This window comes from Mixophyes fleayi, chromosome 6 (genome assembly GCF_038048845.1).
Source record: "Mixophyes fleayi isolate aMixFle1 chromosome 6, aMixFle1.hap1, whole genome shotgun sequence".
NCBI lineage: Eukaryota > Metazoa > Chordata > Amphibia > Anura > Limnodynastidae > Mixophyes > Mixophyes fleayi.
This window is the reverse complement of record NC_134407.1, coordinates 91,590,676-91,606,565: the sequence shown is the minus strand read 5'-3', so window position 1 is coordinate 91,606,565 and position 15,890 is coordinate 91,590,676. Positions and strand designations below refer to the sequence as shown.

The 15,890-nt window shown below is 39.2% G+C and overlaps 1 protein-coding gene and 1 long non-coding RNA gene across 2 annotated transcripts in view; one reads left to right on the top strand and one right to left on the bottom strand.

Moving 5' to 3' along the window:
• LOC142160338 (uncharacterized) overlaps positions 1 to 15,890 on the bottom strand; it is a 480,167-nt gene that overhangs the window by 393,951 nt on the left and 70,326 nt on the right. The gene's annotated exons all lie outside the window — the stretch shown is intronic.
• Positions 1 to 15,890, top strand: part of LOC142161432 (microsomal triglyceride transfer protein-like) — a 71,143-nt gene that overhangs the window by 44,613 nt on the left and 10,640 nt on the right. The window contains exons 8-15 of the mRNA XM_075217035.1: positions 269 to 426; positions 609 to 777; positions 2,197 to 2,304; positions 5,994 to 6,206; positions 7,547 to 7,758; positions 13,734 to 13,831; positions 15,129 to 15,250; positions 15,595 to 15,819. Of these exons, the coding sequence (XP_075073136.1) occupies positions 269 to 426; positions 609 to 777; positions 2,197 to 2,304; positions 5,994 to 6,206; positions 7,547 to 7,758; positions 13,734 to 13,831; positions 15,129 to 15,250; positions 15,595 to 15,819 (1,305 nt within the window). The remainder of the gene's footprint in view (positions 1 to 268; positions 427 to 608; positions 778 to 2,196; positions 2,305 to 5,993; positions 6,207 to 7,546; positions 7,759 to 13,733; positions 13,832 to 15,128; positions 15,251 to 15,594; positions 15,820 to 15,890) is intronic.

The following is a 15,890-nucleotide window of genomic DNA, read 5'->3' as shown; positions in this document are numbered from 1 at the left end:
AGAAGTTAGTCATTGGTTTTGATAACCAATGGTAAGATCCTATGAAGGCCTGAATAACCCTTACAGAGCTGAAGTTGTGAAGGTTTCCCCGTGTGTTTTGGTTTTGTGTTTATGTTTATTTTATTTATATTATATTGTTAAGTAAATTTTAACTAAATTTCTTTGTGGGCTTTCACATACATCCTGTGTGTTTTTTAATTTATAGCGTACGGGTCGAGGTTCATGTAATGGAATGAATGCTGCCTAAAGTCTGTTTTTCTGATTTTAGCTTAAAAAATACTTGGAGACTTCTAAAAGAAAAGCCACTAAACTGACCACTTCCAAAACGTCAACAGTCAGACACTTCCATAACGTTGTGAGTACATTACGGAACGCCAAGAAGAAGGATGTTCTACAGCTCTTTCAAATGGCATCTTCTGATCTACTGTGAGTAAAGCAGAATTCTTAGTTCTCTGTTAAAGATTTATCTGTATATAATAATAAAACAAAAATATGAAAATATGTTCTGTGTTTTATTGGAAGGATTATCATATAGTTGGTTTGGGCACCACAATAGAGTTATAAAGCATAGTAATAGAAATTATTAAAATGTGTCCATTCTATTGCAGGCCTTTTTTCATTGATGCTGCAGTGGCAGCCCAGTCATCGGCTTCCTTGGCAGCTGTGTCTGATTTCCTCGATTTTACCAAAAAGAAACAGGTTCCCTTGCAAGAAAAGTTTCTGCATTCTGCAGCGTTCACACCCCACCCTTCAATAGAACTTCTGAACCTTGTAATGGTATGCATAATTTTGCTGTTGTATTACTACATATGGCAACATGCACATTTTTGCCTTTTTGTAAAAGTAGAAAATAAAATGTATGGGTCAGACGGAACATATATGCTGTAACCCATAGCAACAGTTCAGCTATTAGCTTGTATTAATCTATGTTTTAGATTACAGCACATCATTTTCTCACTGCACCATGTTATTAAATAAGCCTCATTGTATAAAATTATTCTATATTCAATTAGCAATAAAATTTTAATGTGCCGAAATCCACAGGAATCAATTCACAAATTACTTTGATCAATTTAATGCAGGACTGTCCAAATATTTACATAAATTGGGCCACATAAATGCCAATATTAACTTCATGGTGACAAGACAAGTCATATTAAAACAACTGATAACTTACAATAGAATCTTTGCAGATTGTCAGGTAAAATGGGGATGACAGAAACAACGGTCTGATTGTGATGGGTTTTTAATGGTTTTTAAACATTTGCACTTAGTGAGAAAATCTGCTGCAAAATTGCAACTCAAGTCTACCTTACTTATTGGAAAAAGTAACGTATCTCCTTTTGAGAATTAGCATTTAACATATGTGATAAACTTAACACTTTACTATTTAAGACTATCAAAATTTAGAACAATATGACTATACATAACCATGCACACAGCACACATCGGTGAGTGCTTATTACTACAATATACTCATTCACGCAAGATAAAATAAATGATTACAAAATTTGGAATGTTTAATAAAGTAACTTTAAGATATGAAGTTTTATATTGGCCATTATGATAGAGGGGAATTGATTAGAATGGTAACTTACTCAGTCAGGAGATTATTTAATGAAGAGGAGCCATTGTGTGTGTTAAAATTTTAATAGGAGTTTCATTATTCCTATCAATTTATTTTAAGCTATGATATAGATCAATAGCTTAAACTAGTAAATCCAAATTTTAAAATGTTCAGATATTAACCATGGTGATAAATTGCAGCGTTCAGTGTTACTCTGACTCACTACCACTCTGTAATGGAGTGGGGAAGGTAATACTTTACTTTTTAACAGACAGGTAAAGCTCATCCCACATATGTAGGGCAATTTCCAGACTGGATCTCAGAGATCAAAATCTGATTCTACATGCATTTCATTTACTTTAACATGATTGGCCTTTGCCTCCATGTATAAATCAACCAATCCATAGAGTGCATTTCTGCACAGCAGCTCTGCAGACCTGTCACTCAAACTCTGCCTGCTTAGTAAGAGAAGCTCCTCCCTCCTTATATGGCAACCTGCTGTAGAGTAGTGAAAGAGCATGGTAGGTATATTTATAATATGGTTTCTTTGTTATATATTTCTCTTACTCTTATAAAGCATTTTCATATTTGGTTAATGGTGTGTTAAAGGAATTTGTCTTAATTTTTAGAGAAAACTCATGGGGAAAGTTACAGATAATGCCATTATGGAGACAGGAATTGTGATAATGGGAGCTATTATTGGCAAGTTGTGTAGAATGGAGCTGTGTGAAGAACAGGTTGGTTACTACGTTTATTTTCTATCTAAATGCTATTACTATTTAATGAGTTGTACCGTTTGGAGATATGCATGATATTAACTCAAAACCCGCCATATTTCATGCACACTTGATATGCATTTTCTTCCTTTTTATTATCTTTTATTGTAGACTCTAAGGGACTGCTTGTAGACACCTTTCATACAGGAAAGTCTGGAGTGTGAACAATAATGCTCACCCAACAGTCACTATATCTCGATAATATTTATTTAAAAAAAAGTTCTTCTGTGGCCACTTTATTAGGGACACCTGCTTGTTAGTGCAAATATCTAATCAGCCAATCACGTGGCAGCAACTGAATGCATAAAAGGATGCCAACATGGTCAAGAAGTTCAATTGTTTATTCAGACCAAACAGCAGAATGGGAAGAAATGTGATCTAAGTGACTTTGACTGTGGAATGATTGTTGCAAGATAGGGTGGTTTAAGTGTCTAAGAAACTGCTGATCCCCTGGGATTTCACACACAACAGTGTTTAGAGTTTACACAGAATGGTGAAGCAAAACAGAAAAAAATCCAGTGGGTGAAACCAACTTGTTAATGAGAGGTCTGAGGAGAATGGCTAGACTGATTCATGCTGACAGGAAGACGACAGTAATTAAAATATACATGCACTACAACAATAGTATGAAGAAGAACATCTCTGAATGTACAGCATGTCGAAAATGGTTGATTGGAGATTCCCCGCAGGTGTACTCAGTACTGTGGACAGTTGAAGTGACTACTTCCAGCAGTATAACATGTCATATATATTTTAAATAAATAAACACAAATCGTTAATTGATACTGTTCAGAGAAACATTGCATACTCTTGATAAACTATACAAAAGAAACCACTGGAGCACTATTGTCAATTGACCAAATAAAACAATATGACCAAACAAAACAACCCCCTAGTACAGGCATAAAAAGATAACAAAATATATGCAAATTATAATCCTATACTATCACTAGACCCATCTGTGACAGGATGTACCACCTATGCCACACTGTCTCTTGTTGCTGGGAACCGTCTGGGCTTACTTTGCCACCGTCCCCTTGCGTTATTCTGAATACGCCCCTCCTGATGCAGTGGGAGGGGCCTGCTGCCACCACTGAGCTCCTTTTATGGCACTCAGAACCATATTCCTTCTGGGTAACTGACGTTGCTAGTGTACCTCATTGCTGGTGTACCCGGGCTGGTACTCCTGACCTCTCACTATAGATCAGGGTTGCTGTGGATGGATCCCCCCCTGGCCTATCACACTAACCAGGGCTGTATGGGTAGCACGCAGAGCGATGGTACTGGAAAAGCTTGGGTCCAAACCTCAGACAGAACGGATTAGATTTTAGGGTCTAATCGGCTGGTCACAGTATTACAGCAATATTGAAGAAGTTGTCAAGCAGGTCTTTGAAACAGAGTGATGTTTATTGCTCAAGTGTCCTGACAAGGACAGTTCCACTGATTTAAGGTATCAGTGGTCAGGTCAGATGGAACATCAGAATGATACATTACATGCTCACACAGCTCACCTTTTATACAGTTCTGACATAACTCCTAGCAGAGGTAAGCCAGCTCCTTGGACCTAGCTGGCTCCAACCCGTCTAGAATATTCCCTCTGATCTCAGGATGTAATCTAATTTTGCATCTAATAATTGAACTTCCATATCAACTTGATTTCCATCAAATCTCAGGATGTAATCTAGTTTTGCATCTAACACAATTTAACTTCCACATCCCGTTTACCAAAACATGGATTTACATGCATTGCAAAGCTAACGATATTTACGTTTATCTGTGAAATTCTAGAAACACTGTGATGTCCGTCATCTTTGCTTTACATGCAGGAAATGTAGCAGCACGTTTTAAATAAAACCTTCCTGTTTCCAAGTGAAACCTCACACATCAAAATGCCTGATTAGCATTAGACCTTTTTGTTCCAACAGTTGCAGAATATACATTCCCAAAAACAAGTCATTTACACCGCAGACTTTCTAAACAAAGGCTCATTGTATCAGCTATATACATCAGAAATAAGGTATTTCCTTTTGAAAGGTTACAACAGGAAAACCACATTTTCTACTCTGGTCTCAGAAATAACGATATCCTATCTCACAATATACACAATATCCAAAATAAGTGCATGTGCAATTACATAAATAAGTGCCCTGCGCTATTTGCTTTAAATACATTTTTACCAAAAGTTATTTAATAGTGATCCAGTCACACCATCTGTCTAGTATTTAGCATTCTAGTGGCCGCTAAGTCCACACAGAGCATTCACGTCAACGCCACACTGTACAGAGATCATGCCCCCCACAAGCTATTTTATCATCTCCCGCACCAACCAATTCATCCCCCCAGCCATTTTTATCAACCCCCACCAGAAGGTTTATGACCCCCCCAATCCATTTCATCATCCACCCAACCACTCATTTGCTCGTCCTCACTTAGCCATTTTATCAGCACCCAGCAGCTAATTTATGACCCCCCCCAGCCATTTCATCATCCTTTCCCCCAGCCATTTCATCATCCTTCCCCCACAGCCAATTCATTAACTCTCCCTTACCATTTCACCACCCCCAGCCAATTCATTAACAATTCCCCCAGCCAATTCATTGTCCATTCCCCCCAGCAAATTCATCACTCTCAGTCAGAGCCAATTCATTAACCATTGCTCTTCATCACCCCCCAATCATCAAGAAGTTGCCATTTAATGACTCCCCTGCCCCTCAGACACCTCCCCCTCCACAGCCAATGTATCACGTCCCCCCCTCCCGATGTTTAACAAACAGCACTTACCTTGTTCTCTTCTGATCCTCTTCTCTCCAGGCTCCGGTACTTCTTTGTTCTTGGCAGGCAGCTAACAGCAAATCCTATGCTGTAAGCTGCCCTGTCAGTGTGGCTGTGGTCTGTGTGCTTAGTGTGGTCATGTGAGATGTGACAATCTCACAAGACCACACTAGGCAGTGTACCTGTGTAACAGCTGCACTGGCATGGCAGCTACCAAAATCGGATTTGCTGTTAGTTGCTTGTCTCAGCCTCATTGAATGTAGTGACAGACACTGAGGAGACGATTGCCGACATTAAAATAACAGAAAGAAAAAAAAATCTTGTTAAAGTGTGTGATCAGCCTAATGGTTGATCAGACCTGCCAATACAGCACCTTTGGGATGTGGTTCTGCTGACAAATCTGCAGCAACTATGTAATGCTATCATGTCAACATGGACCAGAATCTCAAACAAATATTTCCAGAACCTTGTTGAATAGATGCCATGAAGAATTCAAGCTGTTTTGGGGGCAAAGTACTAGTACTAGAAAGGTGTACCTAATAAAGTGGCCACTAAATATGTATGTATATATTACATGTCAGCAATTTTATACTGTTTCTCCACTAGTACCTAAAATAAGCTCTTGCATCTAGGCAGACAAATTTTAATTCAATGTCAAGGGATGGGTTCCATCTCGAAAAGTGCATACATGTACTTCTGGCACACCCCATGTAGAAATAGCACACTACATATCTAAACAAGATTCAAGGCTGATTACTTTATCTTTTTTTATATATAAAATACAATAACCTAGTGTATCTTAAAGTACAAATGCAGAATGTCTTAAATATTTGCCTCTGATGAATCCATGTTTATATTTCATCTCTTTGCTTTTGTAGGATGTTGAACTCGCAAAGGCCACACTTCTGGAAGGACTAAATAATGCACAAGACGAGACTGAGATGAAAATATACCTTCTGTCTTTGAAGAATGCTCAGCTCCCTGAAACTATCCCCATTCTACTTCAGTATGCAGAGGAGCACACAGGAGTAGTGTGCAGCACAGCACTATTTGCTCTGCAAAGCTTTCCAGCAGAGTTTGTATCTATTGAGGTACGAGCGCTTGGCTATTAAGCAGACATTACTGACATTACATTTTTTTGTTCCTTGCAATATACGTACCATGAATATACAGATAATTCTGGAAGGATTTGCACAGATAGAATGACATAATTGTTTTCTATGTTATTTGTCTGCCATGATAAGAAAACATCTTAACCAACACTTTGGAGAATAAGTACTGTCTACTATGATTGACAGGTTTAAATGTATTCTGTAAGGTCAAAACCACTGACTGCTTTAAAGTTTAAAAAAGGATTTAGCTAGTTGAATGTACGTTAAAAACATACAGAAAGGTTATGGTGAGAGATCTATTTAACAAACATATAAATTAATATCATGATTTTTCTCTGTGCCTTTTATTTAAAAGAACACATTTTATTGCTTTATTTTCTAGCAATAGGGCCCATTTCTCCCAGCTAGTGGAATGAGGGGAGTCTGATGTCCAAGCATTTGTGAAATATCTACCTAACACCTCATCAATGTAGCAGACAACAGTTTTTTTGTATTTTAGTACTGGAGGCATCTTTTTTTTGTCAAGAGCCCTGCCTGGCCATCCCTGCCTTTCTACATGTTGGTGAGAGAAGTGTGTAGTGTTCAAATGCATCTGACATAAAGTCAGCTACAGATGGAGCATGATTGTTTGGGTAAACACTGCAAGCACGCAGCTGTCAAATGGCTTTTAAACCCAGTTTACCTCTAAACGTGTTGCACTGCATCGACAATTAGCAGAAAGAATCATAATCCATCTGTAACTGTCTTTTGTAGCAATGGACACATGGGATTAAAACTTAGAAAATATTAAAGAATTAGTGAAGACAATTTCCATTTATTGTCAGCGGTATTAATAGCACAGTGATGGAAACAGAAAACACTTGAAAGACTTATAGTTTGCACCAGCACAATGCTAGCGGTCTTGAGGTCTCATCCCAAAAAATTTAGTGCGACCTGTTTTGCACCTCTATGTTGCAGTGCGGCAGAAAAGTGCATTTTCAAATGCATTCGTCCATTGTAATATATAGCTTTCCACACACACAAAAAAAGCTGTCCCGATGTACTCTATATTAATTTAAGCCATAAATGAGGATAAACCGCATTTTTGAAGAAAAATGTGTATTTTATTGAAAGCTCTAATACTAAAGTGTTAGGAAGTAGAACGTTTACACTTTGCAAAGTTCGACTCTTTGCATACATAGGCTTCTCCCAAGAGTGGAGGGTAAGCATGCAACTTATAGTGTGCTGGACAGAGCATCCAGGTACACCAAGGTGTTTTTTGGTTCACATTCAGTGCTCTAACGTTTGCAAGCAAGAAGTAACTCATGTTTTGATTATAGGAGGTGAAGGACACATTGAGACATATCTTCCATCAAACGTACCAACAGTATGATAAAAAAAGTCGGCTTATGGCAGCAGAGACTCTCTTGTCTGTAAATTGTTCTCTAGTGGACCTCTACAGCATATCAGCAGGTCTGGAATTTATGGACATCGAATCTTCTAAGTTACTGCTCTCTAAGCTACACAACAAACTGAGACTTCAGCACCCGGCGTAAGTCTTACTATATTGTTGGCTGTAATCCACAGTAGAACATAGGAGGCAACATTTTGTGAGAATTGTTTAGCATGAAACAATTCGTTTTGGACCAAAGAGATTCGGAGAAAATATGTAAACCTACTTTCTTTGAGAAAAAATACAACATTTGGAGATTAAAAAATACATAGTAACATAGTAACATAGTTGATGAGGTTGAAAAAAGACACCAGTCCATCAAGTTCAACCTATTTTGGATCTCCTGCGATCCTGCACTTATATTTGAAATTGATCCAGAGTAAGCAACCGCCAATCTGTTTCAATTGTGAAAATCACCCCAGACTCAATATTGCAGTCCTATTTTTACCCTATATCCACTACTATCCTTCATATTAATTAACGGTCTTATCCCTGGATACACTTTTCCGCTAAAAATTTGTCTAACCCTTTCTTAAACATATCTATTGAATCTGCCATCACAACCTTCCCTGGCAATGAATTCCATATCTTGACTGCCCTTACTGTAAAGAACCCCTTCATTTGCTTGTTGTGAAATTTCCTCTCCTCTAACCTTAGGGGGTGACCGCGTATCCTGTGTATAGTCCTTGGGATAAAAAGTTCCCATGAAAGTTCTCTGTATTGACTAGAGATGGTCACTGACCCCCGTGTTTTGGTTTTGGATTCGGTTTTGGATCTGGATTACCGTCGTGTTTTGGTTTTGGTTTTGCAAAACCGCCATTGCGTGTTTTGGTTTTGGTTTTGGTTTTGTTTGGTTTTGTTTTGCTATTTTTTTGGAAAATCCATGTTTTTGGGCCTAAATTAACCCAATTTAGTGCTCCAACTGTTTTAGAGACAAGTAATCTAATTGTTGAGGTAATAAATCATCCAAAAAAACAGTTTAATTCTTCGTTGGTAGGCCTATTCTACACACAAAACAGATTGTCTTCCTCTCCATCTATGCATATTGGCAATGCAGCCATCGTCTTTGAATGTATATTACACCCTACACTTATAGTTAAATATGTAAAGAAATGGAAAAAGCCAGTTTGGTTTCTGTCTCTCAAGGCCCCCCTCCACTTGAATAAAATACCAAAAAATTCAGCCATTATAGACTGTACAATATTAATTGACATGGAGAAAGCCAGTTTGGTTTCTGTCTCTCTAGGCCCCCCTCCACTTGTATAAAATACTAAAAAATTCAGCCATTATAGACTGTACAATATTAATTGACATGGAGAAAGACAGTTTGGGGTCACTCTGTCTCTCTAGGCCCCCCTCCACTTGTATAAAATACCCAAAAATTCAGCCATTATAGACTGTACAATATTATGAAAAATGGACAAAGCCAGTTTAGGGTCACTCTGTCTATGACACCCTACCCTTAAGGATAAATTGCCCTAACAGCAGCCTTTCAAGATGGTATGTGATATGGAAATGCCACAAGTCCCTTTCCTCTTTGGGGGTAGATTGCACCCTACACTTACATAGAAAGTTTTAAAAAGATGTTATCGGCATCATCTTCAGCTTAATCCTCACCCTCATCAGTGTGTACGTCATCATCACAGACTATCAATTCATCGCCGCTTGAATCCGCCATTAGAGAACAGTCAGTGCTTGGATGTCTTGGATGGTGAAGGCCTTCCACGTGGAAGATGTAGTTCATTTTTATAAACATCATTTTCTCCACATTTTTGGGAAGTAACCTTCTACGGCGATCACTGACTAAGTTCCCTGCTGTGCTGAACACTCGTTCAGAGTACACACTGGAGGGTGGGCAGCTTAGGTATTGCAAAGCAAGTTTGTACATGGGTTTCCAAATGGCCTGCTTTTCTTCCCAGTAAGGAAAGGGACTGTCTGACATTTCCATATCAACTACCTCTTGAAAGTAATCCTCCACCATCATTTGCATGTTTATACTCATATTGGATGGAGTTATGGGCAAAGTGACACATTTTTTTGAAAAATCCTTCAAACCAGCCCAGATGTTAAATTGTTCTGGTCTGCCCCCTGTGTCTTCCCTGCTTCTTTTTTGGAAATTTAATTTTTTACGAGCAACAGCTTGAGAAAGTGAAGGAGGACACGTCGTCAAGCCGAGGCCCAGTTCAGCGGCCAACTTGCTGAGCAATAGCTCCTTGCAAAAGTTCACATCTCGCTCATTTACAAGTAAAGACTCAATGTAGGTTTTAAACCTTGGATCAAGCACAGTGGCCAAAACGTACTGATCCGAGTTCAAGATCTTAATAACTCGAGGATCATTGTGAAGCGAATTAAGTACTTGATCGACAAGGCCAACATACTTTGCTGAATTGCTTGCTTTCAGCTCCTCCTTCATTTTCTCAAGCTGCTTTTCCAATAGTCTAATTAAAGGAATGACTTGGCTCAAACTAGCAGAGTCTGCACTGACCTCACATGTCACAACTTCAAATGGTTTCAGCACCTTGCACAGCACTGAAAGGATTCCCCACTGTGCAAGAGTGAAATACATCCCCCCTCCTTTCCCAATGTCATGACTTGTGCAATATGCTTGGATGGCTTTGCGCTGTTCCTCCATCCTCTGAAGCATGTACAGGGTGGAATTCCACCGAGTTACCACCTCTTGCTTAAGTTGGTGGCAGGGCAAGTTAAACTGCTCTTGGAGCTGCTGTAATCTCCTACATGCTGTGGCTGAATGCCTGAAATGGCCTGAAATTTTACGGGCCACCGAAAGCATCTCCTGCACCTCACGGTTATTTCGTAGGAAGCTCTGCACCACCAAGTTGATGGTGTGAGCAAAACAGGGAATATGTTTGAAATCACCCAGCTGTAATGCTCGCACTATATTGTTGGCGTTATCTGAAATGACATACCCTGGGGAGAGTCCGAGTGGTATAAGCCATGCATCAATCACATCTCTCAGTTTGCGTAACAAATTGTCAGCTGTATGCCTGTTAGTGAAGCCGGTGATACAAAGAGTGGCCTGCCTGTGACAAATGTTACGTAGTGGTGTACATGCTGCTGCTGTTCCTGCTGGTGAAGGTGAATGACCAACCCAGTGGGCTGTCACAGTCATATAGTCTTTGGTTTGGCCACTTCCACTTGTCCACATATCTGTGGTTAAGTGAACAGTGGGCAGAATGGCATTTTTCAGCGCAATCTCTACATTTTTACACACTTTTTGGTATAGTTGTGGAATAGCTTTACGGGAGAAATGGTGTCGCGATGGAATTCTGTAACGCGGACACAAAACCTCAATTAACTGTGAAAAACCAGCTGCGTTTATTGTGGAGATTGGACGCAGATCTAACACTAACATTGCAGCCATGGCGTCTGTGATTCGCTTGGCGACTGGGTGACTGCTGTCATATTTGCTTCCCCTCGCAAATGATTGTTTCACAGTTAATTGTTGAAATGTAGGACTGCTCATTTTATTAACCTGCCTCTGGGATGACGATTCACCCCCAGCAGCAGCAACAGCAGCAGCAGGACTAACGCTTTCTTCAGAGGAATCAATAATAGTGCCGGAGTCATCCAGCCTTAAGTGGGATGCCGGGCTAACTCCGAGCGCTACTGAGGATATTGATGAGGATGGTGTGGTGGGTGTATTTTGTAGCCGTCGGTATGTCGGTGAGCGGAGGGTCTTAGCTGATGAGGGAGTGCTTGTATTCTTTTGGGAAGAACTTTCAGCTTTTCCCAACACTTTGCCATGAACTCTCGTTAAATGGCGTAACATAGACGAGGTTCCAAGATGGTTAAGGTCCCTCCCTCGACTGACTGTGGCTTGACATACACTACAAATGGCTATACAATTGTTGTCTGGATTTGGGTAGAAATAATTCCACACATAAGAAGTGGATTTTTTTGTTTTATGCCCAGGCATGACAATGGCCTTTTTCTTGTCACGTGCCAGAACTGCTGCCACTGGTGCAGGACTTACACAAGCAACCTCATCCTCATCAACATCCTCATTAGCGCCCTCGTCGCCTACACAAATCTCCCCCTCATCCTCTTCTAATTCCAAAGTGGCATCCTCAATTTGGGTATCACCGGCTACACTCGGGCTATTAAGGCACACATCAGCAGAATGCTCACGATTAGACATCCCACTGTTGGATGGACTCTCCACAGGGATTGTTGTCATTTGTAAATCAGAGCAAATATTCTCCTGTAATGCCTCACTGTTATCTTGCAGCTCGGCTTTGACGCGTAACAGTAGTTGTGCACCAATTGTAGGCTGGGTAACTTTTTGGGATCTGCCACTAATAGCCAAAGGTGAAGGCCTCATTCTCTCTTTGCCACTGCGTGTGTAGAATGGCATGCTTGCAATTTTTTTTTTATCGTCACTTAACTTTTGCTCAGTTACACTTCTTTTTCGCTTCAATACAGTAAAAAATTTTTTTGGTTTTTGTTTTTTGCACTAATTTGAAAACACTCTGTTGTTTGACATCGCCTTGGCCAGATGACGTACTGGGAACACTAACATCAGGACTGGTGACAGAACCTGGTTGCTCATTCAGATCATATGTGGACTGCTTTGAATCCATTCTGAGCGCAAACCACTGGGGAGTGCTAAAAATTATTTAGTAGATACTGCTGACAGTTATGACTTTTGACAGCCAGAAATATTAATGCACAATTAGGGAGGACACCCCAAAAGCACTGAGGAGTGCTAAAAATTATTTAGTAGATACTGCTGACAGATATGACTTTTGACAGCCAGAAATAATAATGCACAATTAGGGAGGACACCCTAAAAGCACTGAGGAGTGCTAAAAATTATTTAGTAGATACTGCTGACAGATATGACTTTTGACAGCCAGAAATATTAATGCACAATTAGGGAGGACACCCCAAAAGCACTGAGGAGTGCTAAAAATTATTTAGTAGATACTGCTGACAGATATGACTTTTGACAGCCAGAAATATTAATGCACAATTAGGGAGGACACCCCAAAAGCACTGAGGTGTGCTAAAAATTATTTAGTAGATACTGCTGACAGAAATGACTTTTGACAGCCAGAAATATTAATGCACAATTAGGGAGGACACCCCAAAAGCACTGAGGAGTGCTAAAAATTATTTGGTAGATACTGCTGACAGATATGACTTTTGACAGCCAGAAATATTAATGCACAATTAGGGAGGACACCCCAAAAGCACTGAGGAGTGCTAAAAATTATTTAGTAGATACTGCTGACAGATATGACTTTTGACAGCCAGAAATATTTATGCACAATTATGGGGGACACCCCAAAAGCGCTGGGGAGTGCCAAATATGAAGAAAAAATAATAAACCTCTATCCTCTTCTCTGCACTAGCGATTTTGGTTAGAGCAATTGCAAGAACAATATTGTATTCTCTGTCCCTGCTCTAATTAGCCTATGACTACACCCTGCTCTCTCCCTCTGTCAAATGGCGATGGATTGCTGTGGAGGCGTGTATTTATAAAGTTGAAGTATCGCGAGAACCGAGCCCCGAGATCCGACGATGTCACAATGACGTTCGGCCTCGATTTGGATTCGGAATGGGCGGGAGAGTACCGAGCTGCTCAGCTCGGTACTCGGATACCCAAAGTTCGGGTGGGTTCGGTTCTCGGAGAACCGGACCCGCCCATCTCTAGTATTGACCCTTAATGCATTAGTACATTGTAATCATATGTCCCCTTAGACGCTTCTTTTCTAAAGTAAACATGCCTAAACTGACTAACCTTTCCTCATAACTTAATGACTCCATACCCTTTTTCAATTTTGTCGCCCTTCTCTGAACCCTTTCTAGTTCCAGAATATCTTTTTCATAGAGTGGTGCCCAGAGCTGTACTGCATATTCAAGATGAGGTCTTACCAACAATTTATACAGTGGCAAAATTACACTATCTTCCCTTGCATCTATGCCCCTTTTTATGCATGCCAATACTTTGTTTGCCCTTGCAGTTGCTGCTTGACATTGAGTATACAGTATATTTACATATATTTATGTGATCACACATTCAATGGACATATGTTTAATTTGCTGTGTAGGAAACCTGAGGAGACCCCTCTTAAAGATAGGTTCCTAAATAATTATTGGACGATGTCACGAGCTGGCAGGTCCACTGTGTTTTCTGGACCTTTAACTGGTAAGTAGTCTACTTTGGTAAATGAAAAAATATTACAGGAGACTACTGAAAGTGGCTGATCACAACAACATTACAAACTTTTGTAGTTAAATATTATTATGTTTTCTGAATGTGAAAGTATTATAATGTTATAAACATTGGTTTGGGAGTGCTGTTTTGGCAGAACATGTACACGTAATTGCACAGTTGCAGAATGAATCTATTTATTATTATTTTATTAGTATTATTATCCTTTATTTATAAAGCACCAACATATTATATAAAGTTAAACATTGAGGGGGATTGTTATACAAATAAATAATATACAGTGATATGAAACAGTAAAAGGTGGAGACATTAAAGATAAACCAGTCACTGTAGAAATGTCAAGACAGTCATCTACTGGCAACCATGACTGCCCTTTACCATGTATTTCCCTTAAGCCCCCTTCCATCTCTAGTGTTGCTAGGGCACTCTTGGTGTCATCCTCCAGCCTGGAGTAGCTGTGTGCCTAATGTCCTGCTTTGGCATTATGTTGGACACAGAGCCAGGACACATGTTCCTCGTGTTTACAGAAGTTGTTGTTAGTTCCAAGGGAGCCACAGAAACTCAAAAGGAACAATAGAGATGGCAACAGCAGTGACACTTGAACTCTGGGTACAGCAGATGGTTCAAGACAAACCTGGCCTTGGTGTGACGACACTCCTCGGCACTACTATGACATTTCCCACTGCTTTAACAAATACTTATCTGTTTAATGCTTGTGAGAAGATATAGGAGGTAGGCCACAAAGGTGATCTAAAGTGCAGCCACCTCTAAATGCCATCCTCTTTGGCAATATATAGCATAGTGTGTATATATATATATATATATATATATATATATTATTCAGAATAAATCACGAGTTAATAAAAGGGAAATAGTAAATTATTTATGTACAGCCTAGAAATTGAAACCATGAAAGCCACTATATTATAATTCAAGAAGTAATAAATAAGATTATTTACCAATATAAATGAACATGAACTTATTGTACAAACGTTGTACATGTCTTGTCGTACATATTTAAAGGTGATAAGATTTGAAATTGCACACAGAGAGATGTTCAAGTGCTAGAGCATGGTCAAGAGCTTGCTCTCCAAAGCACTCCAGTAAATCGCTATAGCCTTATTTGTATTACATTAGTTTAATACAATCTGGACACATTGTTGTAAAATATTCATGGCCCTCCTAATACAAACTTAGATAACACTGCTCTAGAAATGTTTACTGATTAGAACTGCCTAATAATACCGGTCATGTATTTAATGTTTTCCAGTCACGAATGAGATGACGTCCACCTATGGTCTGGACCTTTTGTTCACAGAATCTGGGCTATTGAAACGGAGTATATCTGATATCACACTATTTCATCAAAACCACCATCTTAAAGCAATGCAGGTCAGAATTAATTTTTTATTAGGAAATAATTTTAATATTCAGTTTTCTTTAATGGTAAACTAAATTATTTTAGAATAAACTTTCAAACTTAAATATACATAAAGATAGCTATTTCAAAATAAAAGGAGTTTTTTTTAGAAGACATTGCTGTAGTTTTGCAAGTTCCTATAAACACCCGTATCCCTTGTTCATAGCAGTAAATTGCTCTTCACTTTGTATATGCATTTAAATCAACAAGGAAGTTCTATCTGACGTCACTTCCATTTAATGTTTCTGCGTCTCCCCGGTGCACGCGCTGATCATGTTTCATGGTTCGATTTGATTGTTTTACATATTCCCATAAGGTATCTATTGAAGCTAAAGGTCTGGAATCTCTTATGGGAAATGAAGAAATGGAAGATGAAGGAAATGATGCAATGGTTGGGATGTCAGCGATCTTGTTTGATGTCCAGTTGCGTCCAGTGGTGTTTTTCAATGGCTACATGGATTTAATATCAAAAGTATTTTCAAGCAGTGGAGAACCAATGAGTGTGGTCAAAGGAAACATACTGTTTGTTGAGTATTTGCAGGTATGGTTAAATTGAAAATCGTCATGTATTCAACCCTATGATTTTTTTTTCATAAAGTGTTTGTTAAAATT